The 24,748-nt window shown below is 36.6% G+C and overlaps 1 protein-coding gene across 1 annotated transcript in view; it reads right to left on the bottom strand.

The window, feature by feature from the left end:
• LOC129240668 (dynein axonemal heavy chain 3-like) overlaps nt 1-24,748 on the bottom strand; it is a 319,983-nt gene that overhangs the window by 11,249 nt on the left and 283,986 nt on the right. The window contains exons 57-62 of the mRNA XM_054876599.1: nt 23,249-23,423; nt 15,202-15,374; nt 7,606-8,088; nt 7,006-7,185; nt 2,923-3,082; nt 2,610-2,824 (exon numbers count right to left, since the gene is read on the bottom strand). Coding sequence (XP_054732574.1) covers nt 2,610-2,824; nt 2,923-3,082; nt 7,006-7,185; nt 7,606-8,088; nt 15,202-15,374; nt 23,249-23,423 — 1,386 coding nt within the window. The remainder of the gene's footprint in view (nt 1-2,609; nt 2,825-2,922; nt 3,083-7,005; nt 7,186-7,605; nt 8,089-15,201; nt 15,375-23,248; nt 23,424-24,748) is intronic.

The raw sequence follows: 24,748 nt of genomic DNA on the forward strand, positions 1-24,748 counted from the left end.
AAAATAGAAAATATTTATTATTTATTCCTGAAAGTCTTTGTCCGTTATGCTTGACACTCTTTGCATTTCACTGAACCCATAAAAATTGGTGCTTGCACATTAGCCTAAAATCAACAGATAGTAGATCATCCATTCTCTTTCTCGCTTTCCTTCCCGATTCTTCAGCGGAGCTTACGAAATCATCATATTTTCTGGTTCTTCTTAATTGGCGCGATAACCGCTTACGCGATTTTGGCCGAGTTTAACAAAGCGCACCAGTCGTTTCTTTCTCGCTAACCGGCGCCAATTGGACACACCAAGTGAAGCCAAGTCCTTCTCCACCTGATCTTTCCAATGCAAAGGAGGCCTTCCTCTTCCTCTACCACCACCAGCTGGTATCGCATCGAATACTTTCAGAGCCGGAGCGTTTGTATCAATTCGGACGACATGACCCAGCCAACGTAGCCGCTGGATCTTTATTCGCCGCGCTATGTCTACTATATGTCGTTGTAAAGGTCATACAGCTCATTCTTCCATTGACTGCGATATTCCCCGTTGCCAACGTGCAAAGGTCTAAAAATTTTTCCACGCTTCTGCGCCATACGTTAGGACGGGCATGATCAGAGTCTTGTAGTCATGGTGTTGTTCGTCGAGAGAGGACTTTACTCAATTGCCTACTTAGTTCAAAGTAGCACTTGTTGGCAAGAGATATTCTACGTCGGATTTCAAGGTTGACATTGTCATCGGAGTTAATGCTGGTTCCTAAGTATACGAAGTCCTTTACAACCTCGAAATTATAACTGTCAACAGTGACGTGGGTGCCGATACGCGAGTGCGCCGATTGTTTGTTTGAGGACAGGAGGTACTTCGTTTTGTCCTCGTTCACCACCAGACCCATTCGCTTTGTCTCTTTATCCAGTTTGGAGAAGGCAGAACTAACAGCGCGGTTGTTAAAAAATTGTGCCAATCGCTCAGGCACAAAATAATCTGGTTAGGGATGGTTAAAACTAATTAGCTTCCAATGCTCCGAGCTTAGAGCTTTGAGAGAATTTAATACGCTCTCAACCCAAATTGGCTTAGATTCTTCTTCCACAACGAACTATAGTACTTCAAAACGTTACTAAATGCATTTTTTAACTGGATTCTAAGTATGCTCTGATATTCTTTTTATGTAAACTGTAAGAAATGGTAAACTTTCTTTATTAAAATGAATACGTTTAATTCATTTTTGATTATTAGTATTAATCTGTTTTTCATAATCTGCAAGAAATACTGCATTTCTAGATTAATAATTATTGAATAAATAAATTTATTCTATTGACATCTAAGTAAGCTCCGGCCGAAATAACACCATTATGTCAACGAATATTTCAATTACTCTGGCTTACAAATAATTAATGGTTTTTTACCCAAGAACCTGACCATTAAGTAGGTAGGTGTGTAGAAGTGACAGTCGGTCTTTAAACCAACTCACTTACATATACCGTTGCTGATCCATTGTGATACCATAGTAGCAGTTTATCTGTCACTGTTCGTAAAATCATTTTGTTTCAAATGCAACCATATTGATCCGGCTGACACTTATGGATGCCATCAGTATCATTCAAGAACGATAAGCCAAAGTATCTAAACCTAGTGACATGCCACGCAGAATAGTGACAGAGAAGATGCCTGGCAGACTCTTCCTCCTTCTCATTCTTGCAGCTTCCGCAATAGTCGAAATGAGGTACATTCAATCTTTGAGTATGCCCACCTAGAAGACAAAGGTCTGTGATTAAAGCAACTAGCATAGAGGCGTTTTTCCTTGACGGATTGAGTAGGGTCTTTGAGCGCCTGACGTCCCATTTGGCCATTTTTGTAGCATTACATATCAGACTTATGTCGTGTGGGCTGAAGCGACACTGCTTTTGTATCACGCAGTTTGAAGATTGAGAGAAAGGTGAGTGGTAGTACCCTCTCTCGCTAATTTATCTACCTAACACTTACGTAGTATACCATTATGCTGTGGCATATCGTGTCAAATGGATTTGGAAATATTCCGACATCTCGTTAAGAGATGCCCCATATTTGCGCGTAATGATAGATAGAATTAATGACAAACGCACCATAAGATTTAATCGTTGCTTGGTTATCAGAAAAAATAAAGATTTCCCTAAAAGTGGTCATATTTTTAGCCATGAATTTCAGCCTGAAATGCGTTACAGAACCAGGCTATTAAAGAGTTTGATTTTTGTAAAAAATGAAGCGTTAAAAAAGAGTTAACAAATTTAACACCTATAATTTGATATATCATTTGCCCTGTTTTTCGTTATAATTGAAACGTTTTTTCAATAAGTTTAACCTTTTCGACTATTCTACTCTAATCAACTTAAACATGTTTATTACATTATTATCAATTGACGGTTCTTTTTTGACAGAATGTACTTATACTAAAACTATACCCATTGTGACAAGCAATCGCTACTTTTTAACTATAAAGGAGTACGGAATTTCCCATGAATACCCTCACAGCCTAGGTGTGTATGTACGTTGCACATTTACATTTCCCATACATATCCTTGCGGCCCGTATATGTACTCGTATGTGAATATGCACATATTTACCTCATTCTGACTTCACTATCTTCTTACCTTATAAGTTCTTGTCGCAAAACTGTATTCATGGAATTCGTATATACCACCGGATACTTTTGACCCACCTCGGCAACATTAAATGCCTGAGGTAAGCGTGATAGAATCTCTTTGCATATGGCATATGCTGGGTCCACCCTGACACCACCCGCTGCGCCACTCGCCTTCACTGAAGCCATTAAATCCGTTTGGGTGAGTAATACACCGCCAATCAACTGTGTTATTAGTGCAAGTGCAAACAAATTTATATTTAATGGATGAGATTTAAAATAAATACGCTCCAATAAAGAATTGCTAATGCTGGGATACTTACGCTGCTTGTCTCCTTGTTGTTGCGATTGATGTCGGCATTTTCGTGTAAACCAAAAACTTCCGGATGAGGACTAAGTGCAAATGTCGAAATATATTCGATGGCATTGAGACGTGTAGGACTTAGTGGCACACGGTAGGTGCCGGTCTGTGACAAGGGATAACTGCGTAGCAAGAATGAAAATACAAAAAAGAAATTGATGTGGAAATGTACTTTTCTTATATCCTGAATAAGTTTAAACATACATACGTATGTATAATAAGTAATCGCTGTTTCCCAGTAAAACAAAATGCTCTTATATGTAAGAATGTATGTATAAATATTAAAATACTCCACGAGCATACGCTGCTCATAAAGAGTTGTAAATGGCAGAGTTGTAAAAGCGCTTTTGGGAGAATTTAATACATTTTTCTGGCTCACTTAAAATCTTATTTTGTGGCTGTTTTATAACTAATTCTAGGGGAGAGTGATCACTAATTCATATGTACTTGTATTAAAATATAGCGAACACGTGGGTTTCCTCTGTTTACTAAATCAATTGGATTAATCTGATTCAATTTTATTAATTAAATTATTTATTAAGGCCCAAGAGTTTGAGAATGAAAGTTGAAATATACAAAAAAAAAAATTTTGAATATTTTTGAAAATATGACGCCCAATAAATTAGTTCTTATGGCATATATCAAATTTAACAGTTATCACTCATACGAAATGAAATAATCACGATCTTCAAACCGATAGTGTTATAATTAGTAACAACATGAATCAAATAAAAGAAGAAGCATATCGACAACAAAATTTCTGTCAAGAGATTTACAGGTTGCTTAGTATATCTATTACATATTGCTCTATATGTATGGCAGGGCCGAGTCAATGTATTTTGGTGTCTAGAGGCAAAAAAGAGCTCTTCGAAAGTCTTAGTCTTCTGCCAGTTTTTGACTCATTAATCACAAATTTTCAAAGCTACGACCACATAGACATTAGATTGAGTTTTTAACTAAATTGAATGAGTTGAGCGTCGATCAAATCTCTATGGCATATACAAAATTGCATCATTCTATGAAAATCGCCTTGATGAAACCGAATTGATTTGTGCATGTGAAAACGCAAGATATTTACTTTTGTTAAGTTTTGATAGTTATTTTTCTCATGTCCCAATTTATTCCAGAACCTGCACAGATAGATACGGATTGCTAACACGGACAAATGCAGGAAATGCAGAGAGGATGGTGAGGAAACTTTAGAACACCTTCTGTGCGTTTCTACGTCACTATTAAGAATGCCTTTAAAATGCCTGGGAGCCCCACTGTTTGAAAGCCTGGAGGACGTACCAAAAACGGATCTCCTAACTCTGCTTAGATTCGTCAAAAGCGTTGATATCCTACATGATGCCTACTTTCAGTATTCATAGAGGGCGGTCTCCATCTGTTATCGCTAGGGACCAAAAGCTCTATGCATGGCTATTGCCAACCAGGTTAACCTAACCTAACCTACACAGATAGATTGGAAATGATTCTTCTGAATATTGGGATAAAGCTTGGGAATTTATAGATCCTTCTTTGTTATCAATATCCCACTAACCCGCACGGCAGTAATCGTCTTTTCTTAGATAGAATTTAGCATGTGCTGGGGTCAACCACCATTGCAGTATTACATGTAGATAGCAAAATACGCGCTAGGGGTCTATCACTCTCTCGTCTATCTTGTGACAGTCCATTTTTGTTCCTTTCCGTCAAACATTAATAACTTCACGAACAGTGTGAAGAAGCTCTCGACAATCAGTGCGATTGTCAAGGCGAATGCATTGAATGTGGCTTCGCTAGACAAAACCAAGTTTTATATGCACTATGTTTTTGCGATTTCTTAGTTTAGCTAAAAGAAATTCAAAGAAAATATAAAGAAACAAATAAAGCGACAACAAAGAAACAGAACTTGACATTTAAGCCTACGGGTTTAAAAAAAAAAATGAGAAGCGAAGTCATTTTCTGCGGATTCGCCTTGCATATTGTATTTCAAAATTGAAGTTTATTGTATTAAAGTGCGTGTGTATTAAAGTTGCAGGTGAAGAACGCAAAACAAAATTCCGTTTGTCTTATTCTCGCGCGTGTTTCTTTGAACATACCACCTTGATCAAAAAGTCCCTGGAACTAACGCCAGGTGACGCTCTAAGTCTTGGTGTTTTTTATAGGTTGCCGCAGCGGTGATTAACAGTTTCACTAAAATTTTATCGCAATTGCTTGACATTTGTAAAAGCTACGCCGTCTTGACTAAAGTAACCTCTGTACGCGTTCTCGATTTTTTACAGATTTTAAAATGGATTTGAATTTGCAATAATGAGTTTGTTTTAAATATATGCGATAAAAATGCGTTGCAGATATAATAGTGCAAAAAGCTTTAGAAATGTTGGGAAACTATTTCGGTAGTGAGACTCTAAAGAAAATAGCCAATTACGAGTGGCATGAACAAGGAAGGCAAGCGTAGTAGCAAGCCGTCGACATCAATAAAGTGAAAGAAAAGTTGATCAATAACCATCAGAGAGCAGAACATTGCTTATGGATCCGTTCAGAATATTGTAGTTAATGACTCCATGAATTCCAAGGTTGAATCCGAACCAACATTAATCAAACGCATCATTACTGAAAACGAGACGTGGACTTATGAGTACGACACGCAATCCAGACATCAGACGAGTGAGTAGAGAATTCCGAATGAACCAATACCAAAAGAACTACATCGAATTCAGTAAAAAAAAATAATGCTCACCACCAAATTGTGTCACAAAGTCAGACAGTTAACATGACCATTATTTGGGCGTTATGAGAAGTTTACGTGAAGCAATTCGCGGATTTGGCACCACGATAACGCACCGTCGTGAAGTGCCATCATTATCCGTGAATTTTTGACAAAGAATGAAACGAATTCACCTGATAGATAGACCTCTTCGATTTTTTTCTGTTTGAGTGAACACTACGGGAAATCGTTTTAAGCACGTAATGGAAAAATCGAAGGCGGCTTTCATAGCCTCTACCGAAAGTAGAGTTAAAGAAATGCTTCGAGAGCTGGATGAAACATTGACATAAGAGCGCTGCAGTAGATGGAGATTACTTTGAAAGCGATAATGTCACTTTTGTGCAATAAGCTTTTATTTTGAATTTTCTGAATATATTCCGATAACTTTTTGATCAAGGTGGTATGAATTTAAATTTTTCTGTATCACTCAAGTAGCAACTTCAAAGTTTTGTGGGCAAAGCGGATGTCATTTTATGATCGGTGATGTTTTTTTTTTCGTTTTTCTTTTTTATTTCTTGATTTCACACATTTTTATTGAAATCAAGCTCATTATTTATTTCAGAGCCTGCTTTTTATACACAATAACTTTTCAGAAACAATCATAGCACAAAATCATATTTTTCGGGATGATATCATCAGCTGTACTCGTACAAGGCGCTTGTAAGTCGAAATAATAATATTTGCGGTTATAGTTTTGCCTAGAAAAAGGCTTTTTAAAAGTATTTTTAATTAACTATTAAAAATTATACTCTTTTATTTTGCATTCTCAATTGGTAATAGTTACTGTCCGCCTACATCAATTTAGCTTTCTCCTATCGGCCTTGTGAAAGACGTAGGAACTGTAGTTCCGAGGTGCATATATTTTTCTATCTACTATTAACACTGTAATAGTAATAGCCTACTCTCTGAGCTGGGACTACTGCTGTATACTAAGTGGTTGACGATTCGTCAGTCCGGGACTGGTTCCATAAAAAAACCACAAAACAAAATAATACCTGCACATTACTACACTTATGTACGTATTAATACAACTGTGTACAAATGTATTTGAACTAAGCCGAAGGAGTTTTCGATGCTGTCATCGGCAGAATTTAAAATCGAAAATACACGTGACATTTAATAAAATTGGCAAAATTCGATATGTGCAAGCACACTACATCAGATAAAGATAAGGAGATAGAGCTAGCAACTTTTTCACAGTACATTTTCCATCCCTCTGTTTTTGCCCAAACAACAAACAGGAAAAATATTGCGGTAGATACTGCAAATTTAGCCTGCAGCGAGCAGTGTACTTACTTGTCCATTTCGATTGTGGTTGGATTATATATCATGTTGAGCAGCGAAAGGATTAAGCGGCGATCCTTGTCATCAGTAACGCGCCCACCATAGTTGCATTCACCGGTGAGATAGACATGTCCACGAAACGGTATGCTTTTGCTTTGTGCTATGAACATCTTCAGCTGCATCAGCGAAATTCTATTGTTGGTAAAATGGCAGAAAAATGAACGAATAAGAAACGTAAGGTGGATAGAAATATAAAAATGAAACCATTTCAAAGAAGCAAACATGAGAAGGATAAAGTGAAAACAAACCATATCTGTATAGGATTTGTGGTTGAATTGTTTGACATTGTGAAATTGCGAAATGTAGCAAAATTGGAATTTAGCTGTAGAATGAACAAATTCAAAAATAAGCTTGTAATCAACTAAACGAGTTTTTTTGTTTCTCTGCGCACTCTTAAAACCCTCAAGCGCCAAAATTTGAATAAAGTGCCCACATAGAACGCTTAACATTCTTCCGTTGCCCAAACAATCATCCAAAGCAAGTAAGTCAAACTTCTATTTTGCTTTCACTTATACTTACGCTTCGTTCACTTGACTTATTGGCCTCACTTACTTCAAATCCGCTTCACTGAACTCGTATGGTATATTCCAACCAAGTGGCCCAAATTCACGTCGCTCCTGCACAACAGCATGGAAGAATACCAAGGCGAAGACGCCGCGCAGCCAACATTTACTTGCCATATCCGAATATAAAAATGCATTCGTAAAGAACTTATCGCGTACCAAAGGATCAGAATTGAACGACCTTAACATGTTAGCCTTAAGACCTTTTGGTGGCTCATTTGTCATCTTCACCGAATTCTGCAGCACTGACACTGGAAATACATTGCTTGGATACGAGGTGCACCATAGCCTATAATCAGGGTGTGCTGACTCGGCCAATGTGGTATCATTACAAATGCGCTCTAATTCGCCCATCCAACTGACAGCTACGTGACAGTTTTGTAAAACAACCCAATGACCGTAACGATTCGCTTCCAAAATCATTTTCTCTGCTCGTGGACCTTGACCTTGACCCAACGAAATAGTTTTTGTTCTGAAAAATGAAATGTTGTACTTATATATTCGTATGTAGATATCTAAAAGTAAATGGATGTTGGTGCTCTGCTTTCATTTCATCAGATAAATGTATGTTATTGTTGTAATTTCATACGCGCACATTTGCAAATTATTTTGTGGTATTAAGGGGAGAGATACCTGTAAACGGCCATATTTTCCCTGATTTTCATTAAAATTGTTTAAAATGAAGAAGTCAATATATTTTTCACATAGAAAGTAATATCATAAAAAAGATGTGTGCAAAATTTCAGAGAGATCGGTCAATAACTTTTCGAGTTATCGTGTAGGCTAATTCGAAAAACATAGTTTTGAGAAAAACGCGTCTAAAGTTTGAATACAACGTAACTACACCTCTCCCAGCGCTCGAACGTAAAGCATATAGCCGTCATGGTTGACGATCTATAATATAATATAAAATATGATACTTAAATTCACGTTCTAAAATTTTTTTGACATATTCTTAAAGGATTATATTAACATTTTATGAAAAAAAATTACAGGTATCTGTCCCCTTAAATTTGTGTACATTTGTTGGAACCGATTTGGCATTTGAACTTTAGCAAAGGGATTGCTGTACCCTCAATGTTTCTATCTTACTAATTTTAAATATCAGAAAAACATTATCCCCCTCTATAACAAAATCATCCTATGCCTAGAAGAAGCTTAGATTAGTTTTTCTTCGCTTATCGTTTAGTTTACTCCCGTCAGAGTCGTCGAAAGGGGAGGAGGAATGTGTTCCTGAAAAAGTGCATTTTTTTAATGTGTATTTTCAAGATAATATATTAAAAAACATATTTTTTAGAAAACTATGTCATAAATGAAGTAATCAAAGTAATATATGAAGTACAATTTTCGTTTTCTAATTTCAGCGAGTTATTTAGCAGTGCCGTTATTGAAGACCTGAAAATACATAACTATGATTTATGGGTTTTCAATTAAAAAAAAAACAGATCTAACCAGAAAAGAATTCTACTTTTTTACTGTTTTTCATACCTCTTGCCGAAAAATATTGACGCTCTCTTGTCAAAAACTTGTTACTTTACTACTTTAAAAAACGTAACAAAAATTATCAAATAGGTACTCCATTTACAGCCGATATTATATTTACTTCTGCTCAAATATGAACGAGAGTTTATCAATAAAACGGTCCGCGGATGACATATGGCAAAAATACATTTTTTGTTGGATGGTAGAACTGTTATAAGCTTACATGGCAAATTTCGGCATGATATGTTACATAATTTGTTTTCTGTGCTACTGTAAACAAGTCAAGCTCGAGTGTGTTTTTCGAATTTAACGATGGAAATTCAAGTTGAACAAAGAATTTGTTTGAAATTTTGTTATTCCAACAAAATTTCGGCTTCAGACGCCTTAAAAATGTTGCAGACAACCTATGGGGACTCTGCTCTATCGCGTGCACGTGTTTTCCAGTGGTACAAATCGTTCAAAGAGGGCCTTACATCGGTTGAAAACTTGCCTCATGAACGTCGTCCAGCAACATCAGTAAACGACGAAAACATCGGAAAAGTAAAGGAAATTGTGCTTAAAAATCGCACAAATCGGAAAATCGGTTTAAGCTGAATATTATTTAGACGTTTTAAAGCGTTTGCGAGAGAACATTCGTCTTAAAAGGAAGGAATTGTGGGACAACAAGTCATGGTTCTTGCATCACGATAATGCACCAGCTCATACATCACGTCTTGTTCGCGATTACTGAACAAAAATAATGTTAATATGGCTCCATGTGACTTTTTCCTGTTTCTCAAGCTCAAGTTGCTGCTCCGTGGAAAACATTTTGAGAAAATTGAAGTCATAAAAGAGAATTCGAAGAAGGAACTGAAATCCATACCGAAATCGGCCTTCCAGAAATGCTATGATGATTGGAAAAAACGTTGGTATATGTTTATCGCCTCCAATGGTGATTACTTTGAAGGAGATAAAATAAAAATTGAACAATAATTAACCGTTTGTGTGTTATTAAATCAGTCTCGTTCATATTTAAGCAGAAGTTATACTTTTTCACAGGGATGTTATGACTTTGTTCACTTAACGGTTTTATGTAACATTATTTAGAAATCGAGATGGGTAAAAACTTCATATGTGCCTACAACAAAATGCTCAAAATGCTTAGGCCTGGAAGCCCATTGTGAGGCTGTTAGGCTTAAGCTCCCCCTTTAAGTCCCAATGTAGTCAAACCACTGTGTCTCTCTAATAAAGAATGAAATATTGTGGATGGTTACAGATTTAAGTCTGCCAGAAATCCGAAAAGTACGAAATTAGGCCGAAGTAAAGAGAAAAACAGTGGCAAAGAAAGTGTTCAACATTTTGCATCTCATCCCCGTTCCTGAAGCTGCGACAGGAATCATTAGAAAGAACTTGATTCCCATCCCATGTAATCCCATGAGGCAGTACACGATGATAATACCAAGTGTATTATGGGGATAGATACCTGTAATTTTTTTTCATAAAATGTTAATATAATCCTTCAAGAATATGTCAAACAAATTTAGAACGTAAATTTAAGTATCATATTTTATATTATACATATTATAGATCGTCAACCGTGACGACTATATGCTTTACGTTCGAGCGCTGGGAGAGGTGTAGTTACGTTGTATTCAAACTTTAGACGCGTTCTTCTCAAAACTATGTTTTTCGAATTAGCCTACACGATAACTCGAAAAGTTATTGACCGATCTCTCTGAATTTTTGCACACATCTTTTTTATGATATTACTTTCTATGTGAATACAAGTTTTCGAAAATTGTTGGAAAAAATAATTTTATCGAAGCAAAAATAGTAGGAAAATCTGGCACAAAATTAATTTTTTGTTTTTGAAGCATTTTATTTTTTTTATTTATTTTTTCCGTGTTTGTTTAATTCATATAGAAATTATGACATTAATAAACAAAAAAAATTTTGGTTTCTTATATTCAGGTTGAGAAGCCCCGCTACGACCTTCTTGGGAGAATTGAGTGTACATCCGCCATTTTAAATGATTAAAATAAAAAAGAATTATTTATATTATTTTAATGTATAAATAAACTGTATGCCAATTTTGAAAAAAATATGTTGACTTCTTCATTTGAAATAATTTTAATGAAAATCAGGGAAAATATGGCCATTTACAGATATCTGCCCCCTTAATGTAAGGCCTGTTTACATTGATAACGTGCCTGTTCTTTACCAGACCAGTTTAGTTACCTGACAAATGGACTTCCTGGTCCACCCACTGCGTGCTTGCCCGATGGAGATAAACCTGATCCATATCTTGCTAGAAGATATTGTTTGATTTAAGCACAGTTCCTATTCTAGTCTGCTCATCCGCGATGCAATTCCCAGTCTTGTGTCCGTGCCCAGGAACCCAGGTAACGTTAGTGGTGTATCGCTTAGACAGCTTATTTAGAACAGCTCTACAGCCGATTGGGCAATTTCGCTATTTTAATAAACTGTACTTGTCAATGCAATTTCACATAATTTATATCATTGCTTGCAAATGGGAACAATTAAGGAAGGCTTAATTCAGTCCGAACCGGGCTTTATAAACCCTCGTACATTTTGGTAAAATTTATTTTGGGCTGACTGCTATTTTTTGGAATTAAACAAACTCATAGACAATGACAGTTATAGCTTATAGAATCAGGGACGGACAGAAATTTAGTCTTATCACAATGGGTTTTATCCGATCTCGATAACATGTATGTGAGATTTAACTCTTAAACAAAACGAGGAGATACGAGAGATATTCGAAATGCCGGACGTAGTAAAATGGAGCCGCAAGAGAAGCATAGAATGAAACCAGCATGTAAAGTGAATGGGAGGCGATCGTTTGGTAAAGATTGTGATGAAAGGTCAACGTAAAACACCACATCTTCCAGGAAAGCCACCAAAGCGTTGGAACGAGTGTTGGACGTCTGAATCCCCGATGGAATGACGAAATAATTATATTTTTGTTTTAAAAAACAATGACGTATTGAAATTTTTTTGTTTAAAAAACAGGATCTACTCCTACAATAAAGATGAAGAAGTAGAAGAAGATTTAACTGAGGTGGAGAGTAATACACGGATCAAGCTCAGCGTGGTACAGCCCATTTTTCAGTCGTTTACTTGCTTCGAATTTATTTCTGTGGGTTTATGATTCGTGTCAAATTTGAGTAATTTTGCTTTATTTTTTACAGAGCATCATTTTTTTAAATGACTGTTATTTCGCTCATTTTCAATACCAGCCTACATTAAGAAAAAGTGATACGTGTATCGAATTCTCATGCGCACCTAAATCGACTGCATTAGCCATCTTAAGCATTTTGGTACTACTTATACATCCATATGTACATATAAGTATCGATATCTATCCCGATTACTTTATGCTGCTACATACAACCGTTATATTACGATACTCTTGATCAAAAGTGCGCGGGTACAAAAGTAGTTTAATAAGAATTTGAAACGCATTCATATACTCCTATACTCATTATAACCTTACATTGATTGCACGTTTTGCTGTTGACAATCATGACAAGCAATTAAAAATTGAGTGCATTATTCAGTATTAGTGGAACGTCAAGATGAGAAGTTGACGATTAAACAGAGAAAAAAGGTTTAATCACTACTCGTAAACGAACTTGGATTTAATCACAACTTCATAAACTTTTTTTACTTGAAAAACGAAAAATGACAAATACTTAGTTGTACTATATGTCTGCATTGCCATTGTAGATTGTGGAAATGGAGCAGCAGTAAAAAGGAACATCAATAATACGCCGAAGGGGAGTTGTTGATGAACGCGTACTTATTACTGCTCGCATGAGTAGAGTAAAAAATAGCTAACAACTCGTTGGATATTGGACAGAAAAGCTGGTTTCCGGTTGCTAGCACTAAGTTTTCTATAGTAATTTGAGGACAAGCACAGGAACGCCTAAACCTCCATTGCGATTACATATGTACATATGCATCTATGTACGTTGAAGTTTCTTAGCACTCACAATTTTGTAGTAGCTATAAGTGTGAATGTGTACTGTTGACAACAACCGACCGGGTTTTTTAACCCTTGTGAGGACACACAGTTTTATGTAATGTTGAATATCCTTCATATGTAATTAGTATGAACTTACTCGCGCACCTGTTTTTGTAGGTCGTTACTTGCGGGATTTTTTATGCACCTCGAGCTAAAATGTGCATTGATTTCCCTATGCACCTACGCAGAATTCTTAAGCATTCTTCCACCTTAATGACGCAAATGAAGCAAATAATCAGCAAGCATAAACTGTTAAAACGGTTAAGTACACTTCGCTATTTCCGCAAGTGAGATCTATACTCTATTAGGAAAAAAGCGATGGCATTGTTTTTAGGAAGTGCGATGAAATTTACAACCCGTGAGAGTAATCGTGATTTAAACACAGAAACTCAAAATTGTCTACAAAAACAAAAACGGCTCTTTTAGGACAAACTATTTGTATAATCCAGTTTTATACCTCATATGGTCTGGCCAGGCTTCAGTGTATTTTCATATACTTGTCAACCATATTTTTGACTCTTAAACAATTCTTTTTTTATTTCGAGTGCCACCAAATTTTTCCGCCAATATACGAACTATGAAAATTTTACAAGTTGGTTCATGATCAAACGATATTTTTCGGTTATTATGTTGACAGCCACCAAAGCATACTAGGTTGTTCAATAAGTTTTGGGTTCGATAAGAGAGGGCTTTGCTACTAGCCACAATTTTTTTAATGTTATGTGGGTACACTATTCCTATGAACGCATGTGAACTTTAAGATGAATCTTTCAATTCATTCCTTTTTTTCTAGAATGGAAAAAATCAAGTATCGTGCAGTGATTTATTTTTGGAAGTTTTAAAGGCAAAGAAAATTTATTAACGAATGTTAAAAATGTATAAAGACTTTTCGCCGTCAATTTGTGCAGTAGAAAGATGGGTTGCTGAAGTTAAACGTGGTTGTACAAGCCTTGAAGACGATCCACGCCAAAGACGTCCAAAGCCAGCAATAACACCAAAATTCCTAGAAAAATTACAGAATATCGTATAGGAAAATCGTCCAGTGACGGAAAGAGCTGTAAAAGAAGCCCTAAGCATCTTATTTGGCAGTACAAGCAATATTTTGACTGAAGTATTGGGTTTCGAAAATCTCTGGCGCAATGAAAACAACATTCAAGAGAACAAAGACACATTCGAATGCGACTTTCTCAGCAATATTTAGAGCTTTTTCGAATGGATAAATTCGATTTTGTGAGTCGACTCATTACTACGGATGAGATTTGAATGTATCACCATGATCCTGAATCAAAACAGGAGACTAAAGAGTGGTGTGAACCTGGTTCTTCGACTCCAAAACGAGTTCGTGCCAAGAAATCCACAAAAAAGGTGTTAGCATCAGTTTTTTGGGATGCGAAAGGAAATTTTGTTTGGATTGGATTTAGGGATTGCTTGTAAACTGGTACAACAATAAAATCTGAATATTGTTTAACTCTTAGACCAACTGAAGGAAAAAGTTTGTGAAAAATACTCAGTTTGCAAAAGAAAAAAAATTATTTTGCATCAAAACAATGCAACTTGTCACAAGAGAACAATGACTAAAAACCATGAATTAAATTTCGAATTCTTGAAGCATTCACCGTACTCACCAAATTTAGCCCCTAGCGGCTTTCATCTGTTTCCTAGCAAAATTCATGCGTGGAAAGCGTTTTTCATAAAATGATGAGGTTTAGCTTCTTTTTGCAGCCTTTCCAGATTCTCACTTCCGGGATGGAATTTAAATGTTCAGGGAGACTATACTGAATAATAAAGTGCATTTCAAACTATAGAATTGTGTTTTTCTCATCGGATCTCAAAACTTATTGAACAACCTAGTATATGTTTGCATGTAAGCAAGTACCCAGCGAGTTTCTTGATATTTATTTTATTACATTTTTATTATTATTGCATATACATACGTATCTACTAGTAACTGCGAGTAAGTTTTGTGTTGCTTAACCGCTTGATTTTAACTTTGTTTCTTCGTATTTCGATACTATGGTCTGGTTCGTTGTTTGGTTGTGTGTAATGCGGTGCGCCCACAAGAGTTAATTAACTTACTTGTCATACATGTTACGCTGTCTGGCATACATGAATAGACTGGCCATTGGATCAGAGCCAGGCGAGAGCAGGAATACCAATGGGATTCTTGGCGAACTGTCAGCAAATGAAGCGTTTAAATCGAAGAGTGGTGGCTCCACAAATGATTGGTCCATGTTGTTCGTAATGAATGTCTGTAAAATGGATTTTTTGATGATAGAAGAAATGCTAAGAGTAGGAACAATTTTAAAATAAAAATTAAACTTTTTGAAAACATATACATGCTTTTATATGTGTACAGTTGGCACGTATTTGCAAGTATGCATATGAATGGAAATAAGTTTGGCTAGTGTCATATGTACACCCCTCGACAAATTGATAGCGCATCAACATTTTGACCAGTTAGGACTATTTTTTTTTTTTGTTTCCTTTTTTGTTATTTGAATTTTCCTTATTTTTGTCCAAAATCCTCTGCGTCATTGAGTTTTCAAGAGTGTTGTTTCCACTCTCGTAGAAATTCATTGTGTCTAGGAAGTCAAAAAAGGTATAAATTCCATTCCTAAAATATCTTCAATGTTGCTGATGAATTGTTTGCCGAAAGCCAGGACGATTGCAAAGATAGTGAAATCAGCTTGCTTCACCCCTACTTCTCCACAACTATGACATACCTACATATATTGTTGTGTATGTTTAACCAGGCGGCCGCCGTAGCCGAATGGGTTGGTGCGTGATCACCATTCAGAATTCACTGAGAGGTCGTTGGTTCGAATCTCGGTGAAAGCAAAATTAATAAAAAAAAACATTTTTCTAATAGCGGTCGCCCCTCGGCAGGCAATGGCAAACCTCCGAGTGTATTTCTGCCATGAAAAAGCTCCTCATAAAAATATCTGCCGTTCGGAGTCGGCTTGAAACTGTAGGTCCCTCCATTTGTGGAACAACACCAAGACGAACACCGCAAATAGAAGGAGGAGCTCGGCCAAACACCTAACAGAAGTGTACGCGCCAATTATTTATTTTATTTTTTTTATGTTTAACCAGCGTCGCGTGCTTCCCCAGCTTCCACAACCTTGTAAGAACAGCGGTTTGCTTTGAACTGCCGGGTCGATGCGTTATAGTCATATCATATCTTCCTAGACATCAAACAGGTTGGCAGGTCCCCCCATCGTCCACTTTTTTTTCTTTTTTTTCAGAGGAGATTAAAATCGACAATGTCAGAAACATCATCAAAGGTGCCGCTACACCTTGTTTATGCCTTTCAGACACACCAGGTACCTGCGTCCAGGCTCCTCTCTTAATTGCATATTGGAGTTATATGCTATCGATTTCTTTGTGACGAATGGGGCATCGGAAAGCAGCAATATCGACTCGTCGTCTGTTTGGCTTCATCTTGGGACTTTACCTAACGCGTTCGTGCTTGTTGCCTATTCGTGAATACAGTCATCCCCACAGGAGATCTGTTTAAAAATGTCCTCTTTGTATGACGTCTCTGTTGGGAGTTGTAGATCGGTCGCATTCGCTTTGCTTCTGCTTTACGTCCCAATCTATTATAAGTTTCGGAGTTCTATTACTATCCTTGCTGCACATTTTTTTTACTGCTTCCCATTTCTCTTTCGAGTTCAACATTTGTGTTACACAGTTATCTGGTGGGGCGACGACGCCGAGGCCATTTATGAGCTCGAAGCGCTCTTCATATAATCTGAAACACGAAATGATAGAACAAGTTATTTCTAATAGTTGTCGACCCTCGGTAGGCATTGGCAAGCCTTCAAGTTTATTTCTGCCATGAAAAAGCTTCTCATAAAGCAAAACCTGCCGTTCGGAGTAGGCTTAAAACTGAAGGCCTTTTCACTTATGGAAAACATCAAGTCGCACAACACAAATATGAGGATGAGCCCGATCAGACACCCAATAAAGGCTGTAAGAACCAATTATATATATATATATATATATGACCCTATCCGGGAAAACGATCCGTGAAGCCTATCTTGGCTCCAGCTTGCATGATGTCAAGCAATTGAAATAAAAACCACAACCCAAGTTCAAAATGGGTCCGGCAATCGAAGTGTAACCAATTAAAAAGACCATAAATTTAGTTTGGAAAATTACTTTTATTCAATTCTAAGTAAAAAATGTGTAAAAATAATACAAAATTAAGAATCAACTGACTTTTGCTCGATATAACCACCTTTTGCCTTGTGTACGGCCTAGAGACGGTCCAAAAATGAATCGCAAGCTGCCCAAATGTGACTCCCAGGTATTTTGACCCACTCGCAAACAATGGCTTTTTTCAGCGCCTCGAGACTGATGACTCTTTTAGTTCGGACCTTGCTCTCAAAAATGGCCCAAAGAGAACAATCCATCGGATTTGTGTCTGGTAAATTTGAGAGCCAATGTGTGGACGCTATGAAGTTCGGAACGTTGTTGTTTAGCCATTCTTGGTTCACTCGAGCTTTGTGAGATGGTGGCGAATTCCGTTGAAACGTCCACAGACTACCACCAAAATGTTTGTCTGCCCATGGCTTCAGACTTTCAGAAGACATCTTAAAAACTTATCGGATTTATTTTGATGCCAGACTCGATGAAATCGATTGCAGAGCTCTCATCTGCGGTTTCATCGGCCCATCGGCCCTGGCGGGTTTTGCCTCCTGGTGGCCAATCGATAACTCGAATTCTCATATAAATGGTCTGTCAAATAAATCCTATCGCTTTGGGAGTTTACGAATTGCTCAATTTGAAAATTTTCTCGTCGAAAAATACAAAAACACGAAAATTAAGCTCTTTCGGCCAAGCGAAGCAGCTCATTCGCTCTCTCAATTGGAGAGAGTCTCAGATTATGCACCTTTTGAATCTCGTAATGATTGGCTTTGAGATCATTTGGTTACACTTCGAGTGCCGGACCCTGTATGCAAAGAATTTTATATCAGAAAAATTCCACAAAACTTCTCATACTAAATCCATGGCTTCTAATTAGAATTTTTAGAAAAAATTCTGATAGGCAGTTTTTATAGCTTTTTTAGCTTACGTAAATTAAAACCCCGCTGATTCCAAAGCAAATGCACCAATTATTTTTTATATGAAGAAAATGCTCAAAGCCAGCAAGGAAAAAACTTAAACTCCATCTCATCATACTAAAATGTTGCAAGCTATAAAACTGCATACAAATATCTTTCTACAAATTCTAATTAAAAACCATGAAATTATGATGCAGAAGTAGTGACTTTTCTAATTTGTATATAAAATTTTAAATATGGATTTATATGGTTTTGTTAGACAATGAGCTGCACTTTTATCAAAAAATAAATGAAAATTAAAAAATAGCAAAGAAAAATTATCAAAACTGGTCAAAATCTTGTTGTGCCATAGTTTGCCGCAGGGTGTACGTATTGTTTGTCGCATCCTATGGACTCCCACTCTTCTAATGTGTAACAGTAACATACATACAATGACGGAAAGCCTTGACAGTCATTTGGCTATAAAATGTGCTAGCTCTAGTTAGGTTGCCAAGTCGAATTTATGTTGCTAACTACATCCGCCATTAGGCAATTCTATTCAGACCAGATCACATTCGCACATCACGTACATATGTAGTACAAAATATGTATGTATGTATGCAGAAACTGGCATCATTTGGTCATGTAACAGGGTTTTGTTCAATTGTTGCTGCTCATTTTGGGTAGGAGTATTGACGTCAAACAGGCAAATAGTGCGCGGTTGTTGTTCGACATTTCACAATTTCGCAATTTCGCAGTTGACAGTTAGCGTTAATGTTATTTTGGTTAAGTAGTGCTTGGCAAGCAAGAAAGTTGGGTATGCAAACATATATGCAAACATATAAAATAGTACAAAAAAGGGACTCTCAATGGAAATACTTGAAATTTTGTAGCGTCAATAAACTCTACTACTATCAAAATGAGAGCTAAGTTAGAGTCAGGGCTTGTGCCAATTTTCGAATCAATCGAATGGCAATCGCCTGCACGAGGAACAACTATCTCAAATGTGAGCATACATAGTACATCTAAGTGAAATCATTGAATTCAGAAATGATGGTTTCGTTGTCATGACGTTGTAACTCACATCTCAAAACTCCGTAAATTACTAGTCTATGGGAATAAGTGGCAGATGATTTATACTTCAAAACGTTATGAAATCAATATACCATTGACGTGTTCAATTTACATGCAGATTAAGTGAAAACATCGTCCGCAGGATGGGAATAAACTCGAAATCATCGAAGACGGGGAGCCATCGATTAGCAAACACAAAACATTTACAAATTTATATATGTATCGGGGGTTCTTTTTTAGCTGCATGAGAACTATCAATATCGATAACAATGGTTTGACAGCTGAAAATGGCAACCTGTTCAGTAAGATTTTCCATTAATTAATAGTTAAACGCTAGAATACTTTTTCCAAATTGAGGAAATTTATTTAAAAAATATATATATATATATATTCTGTCAAAAAAGTGCCGGGAAGTGTTCAATAAAACGTGAAATATTAGGTGTGCTCGGCTCGGTCGCATCAATTGCAGTCGATACCGATCCCCTTCCTTTTTTTCCGCTGGAGCAGTTGTTCACAGGTGAAAAAACGACATTCAACATTCCTTGATTTTAACTCATAAGGAACCGAAGTCCCCTGTGTCTGAATCATTGGCGGGTAACCCTTCCTTATTGAGCAATGCATCCAATTCAACGTCTTCGAAGGTTTTTGGCCTTCCTTCACGCGGACGGTCGTCAACATTAAAATCGCCGTCTTTGAAGCGAAGGAACCAATCTCGGCACGTTGTTTCACTTCAAGCAACATCTTTATAAACTTTTTGTAGCCCTCGATGCGCTTCAGCCGCCGGTTTTTTTCGAATAAAAGAGGAGAATCAACACTTCCCGCAAATGACGATTATTCGGAACAAAGTCAGACTTTTTCACAAAGCCAACAGTATATGATACCAAAACAAAATCATTAATGTGTCGAAGCGGTTTGTTTACCATATGTCTAAGCTTGGTTTATGACATTTAGGTTATGTTACAATCGACTAACACATACCGCTGGCGGCTCTATTGACAAACAGCTGGAACTTAGTTGCGCATCTAAATAGGCCTTCAAAATAGGCTCCATTCGAAGTAAACAACAAATGCCACCTTTTCAACATCTTCTTAGATCTTCTTCAGCTCCTTAAGCAAATCCTCCTTAATCACCTCTGTCGACTCAAAGCCGCGTCCGCGGAGAGGAAATTTTAGTTTTGTGAAAAGGAAAAAGTCACATAGGGCTAAATCCGGTTTTTGGTAAAAAAAATGTTCACAATATGAGCCTTGTGAGACGGTGCGTTATCATGGTGCAAGATCCATGAGTTTTCTTTGCACAAATTGGGCCGTTTCCTACGCACTCCTACACTCTCTCTCAAATGTCGCATAACTTCCAAGCAATATTCATTATTTACCGTAGAACCATTTGGAACAAATTCCGAGTGCACAACACCATGAAAATCAAAGAAAACGAGTAGCATGACTTTCACTTTTGACCGCCTGTTATGATACGCTGGATAAATTCACTTGCTCAAGCATGTCTTCAGCCACCTTCTTCCGATGAATTTTTTCAAAAAAATTTATATCTCTTGGATTGAGTCGAGCAGCCACGCGTCTCATGCCCAATTGATGGTGTAAAATGTTTCGAATTGATTCGTAAGACACGCTAAGATTCCTTAAACTTAAATGATGGTTTTCCGACACCAGTTCCTTGACTTTGTCGACGTTGTCATCCCTTGGAGACGTTGATGGGTGACCAGATCCGAGCATATCTTCCACGACTTCTCGGCCCTCTGCAAAAGCCTTGTACCACTCGTAGACCCATGTTTTTTCATTTTCATTCATGAAAATCGCAGAGCACTCCTGCGGCTTACTGATATAATTCAATGCCAAAAACCAGCTAATTGACAGATCACGCTCAAACTCTGCGATACTATAGAGGACAGTTGTACCAACATTCTGGCAAAATTTAGACTTATGTATGTGTAACGGCGCTTTTTAAGCGAACAATTCCCGATATTTTTTAGTTTACGTTCATAGAGCATTGGCGTGACCATCGATCCCTATTTGTTTGGAAAGGAGGAAGGAGCTGTCGTTACGCTGAATGGCGTGCGCTATTGAGCCATGCTGGCTGAATTTTTGTTTCCAAAAATTAATCAGCTGAACATCGACCGTTTGGGTACAACAAGACAGCGCAACTTGCCATGCAGCTCGCTTAACAATTCATTTAATGCAATATTCAAGTCACCCTTGACGCTATACGGTCAGATTTATTAGAAAATTTGTTCAAAAATTGGACTCGGCGAACATATGTATTATTGGTCGTGCTCCTCCTTATATTTGTGGCGTGTGTCTTGATGTTGTTCCGCAAATGGAGGTACCTACAATATTAAGCTGACTGCGAACGGCAAATATTTTTTACGAGGAACTTTTTCATGGCTGAAATACAAATACAGAAAATGAGGTTTGCTATTGCCTGCCAAAGGGTGACCGCCATTAGAAAAAACGTTTTCTTTCATTTTGCTGTTTAATATACGAAGATTCAAGCCTACGCTCTTCCGAATGGTAGTCACACACCAACTCACTCGCCTACGGCGGCCATCCGTCATCATAAAATGAATGTCATGTCATTGTCTATCAGACTTTAATTAAAAACAAAAATCATTCCAACAATATTTCTATTTTGTATTATCATTTTAAACTCTCAAGTTCTTAAAAAAACATTCGATACATGTTCTAGTGCTTAATTGGTTAATTTCTGGAGACGATAGACATTATTATATAACTGAGGGACGCAGTTTTCTAAGCTAATGCAAGTTTTTGGATATTCTCTTCCAAGATTATGTGTGGTTCGTACCCCTTTCGACGTAAGAGGAACCCTTAATTCTGCCTTTGTACGATTGTGGTTAGAAACATTAATATGTATGAGTATTCCTTGTAAACCTATGGTGTGTGCCTTTGTATTAAATTTCCCCTCCGAATGGCTGAATACTCGTGGATTGTGAAAAGCTTTTTATTCTCTATGTAATTGTTATAGGAATCTCAGTATTGTACTCGTATGTGTAATATTGCCCTTATAAACGTGATTTCAAGCAGGCAGAAATCTGTGCACATGTTAACACTGTTTTATTAATAGCAATAACTTTCGCATATCTAGGTTTTCTCCTCTGTACTTTGTCGTTTGATTATGCTCCTACTTGTTAGTTTTCTTTCTAAAAGGTCACATTGGTTGGCGTTTGTTTTACTTATAACACTGATATATTGAACAAATGTAAATGTGTATAAAGAGTGTTTTTTTATGTCTATAACTTTTTTAAATTTTTTTTTATAAAATCTTAATATACATAAAAAAAGGTGAAACTAACGCAGTTCGGAGGCCTTCGCACGGATTTTCGATAGCGATATACCTATGCAAAATCAGTCACTTCCAAGTAGGCTACAGTTTTGACAATTCAGTTCACTATACTCGGCTTTCGGGTACTATGCTACTATGCCGCAAAAGCCATGGGTTCTGAGGATATGAGCGGCATCTGGGATAAGTTTATCGACTTAACGTCGTTCTCAACAACTCTGCCTCTGGGCGTCCTCCATGTGGTTAAAAGCTCTTAGTCTACTCTCGTATAACATTTGTCTGGATCCGGAAAAAGTTAGTGTTTTTCAAATCTTCATATGGACTTGAAGGTACTCTCTGTGATAAGCAGTATAGATAAATGATTCATTATCTTTTGGTGGGGTGTAAATAACTATTGTTGAAGGAGTTAAATGTTGTCAGAAAGAAACCTTCGGATGGACTAGCCAATTAGCCGCCTAGCTTAGAGAATTTCACTTTCGTGTATGGGGTTCGGTAAGTAACTGGTATTTAGTGATGAGCCATAACTTCGAAGTTAACATAAAGTTAGTTTTGTTAAAAATAGTCCCAGTCCAGTTCGGAACGACCAGATACCGACATAGTTTCAACAAAACAAATCAGTAAGAAAGCATGCCTACTGTATTAATTTTTTATTTCTATCCCCCTAAAAAATACCCCGTTATAAATGTAATACTTACCCTTACGGCGGGTACAACTTTGTCTGGTCGCAAACATTTCAATATAATTAAGTAAGTCATTTCTTCTACGGTATCGTAAGGTTTCGGTAGCGGATGCTCCTCGGGCGATGATAAGTCATAATATTTCTTCCACAGATGAACGTCCTTTGTGAATTGTTTATAGAAGTCTTTGAGGCTGATTTGTAATGTTAATAAGAAAGTGAAGAGTAGAAAACAAGTAAATATTATTATTATTATTTATTGTAAGAGAATAATACAATTATGCCTTAATATGAGCTGAGCTTGAACGTCTGATGTCATTAGCTTAAGCAAGTGAATAGGTCCTGTTAAACATAGGCTTTAAGAATGCGTTGTGGAGTGTGATCAAGCATTCTGAATTTTATAAAATATTTTGTTTTGTTCAATTTTCTGTACTTATCGAAAATAAATAATTAGATAGATGCGACTCTTACATAATTAAAAGTAAAAAATTTTGGTAGAGTTACTTTGGCACATCCGGATTTAAGGTCAACAAAAGTCGTTTGCTACAAAAATATTTATGAAATAACCAATAATCTAATGTGATGCTGAGCACATACATAAAATATCACTCCAATTAAAGATCAGATGAATGTTTTGTAGGCAAAATAAAATCGTTTTTTTTTTAATTTCGGTAGTATCCTAACCCCTTAAGCAAATACAGACTATGCAATTTGTCCAAATTTATCTAATTGTACTTTCTTCTCATAGATAACCTCTTCTCATATTTCCATAGCCCACTTTATAGTCTATTCAAGTTGAATATTGAAATATATTATGTGTTCCCTAATTCCATGTAAAAAAAAGCTGGAAACATTTGTGTGAAATATTTTATCTCTTTAACTTCTTAATAAGTGGGTATTTTTTTCTCTTGCGAAACTTGCCCTTAAACACATTTTCAGTTTTGACTTATTTCTATGTTTAAGTTGAATTTTGGTCATTGGTGCGTTAAGAGACTTAAGTAGAGCTTTACGACTAATATTTTTGTAGTGTATTTTAAATCAAATGTCAATTAAAAGTTATTACTCTATCTTTTGCCCATTTTTTTTTAAATATGCATACTGAATTTTTTATGGTGAAATAAAACGGAAGTAAAGACATTTCGCCGAGTCCCAATGGATTTTAATAATTTATTACTCGTTGAAAACAGACATGAAAAGAGTTTATTTGTATGTAATCTTATATTTATGTACACAGGCCAACAAAAAGTGCAACACTATTTAAAATTAATATAAATATGTATACTACGAGTATATAAATTATACAAAATTTCAAATTCCTTCCATATTTAGTCTTCTTGCTCGGACATTCCTTACGATATGCGATATTAACATTTTATACAAAATTGTAAGCAACGAAATGGAAATGTAAATAAATAAATATATGCTTCAACTTAGGAAAATCTGACTTTTCGACCCTGAATGCAAGTTTAAGAGCAAATGCAATTTTTTTGTAGGTCTGGAAAAAGGAAATTAAAAAAAA

This window comes from Anastrepha obliqua, chromosome 3 (genome assembly GCF_027943255.1).
Source record: "Anastrepha obliqua isolate idAnaObli1 chromosome 3, idAnaObli1_1.0, whole genome shotgun sequence".
Lineage (NCBI taxonomy): Eukaryota > Metazoa > Arthropoda > Insecta > Diptera > Tephritidae > Anastrepha > Anastrepha obliqua.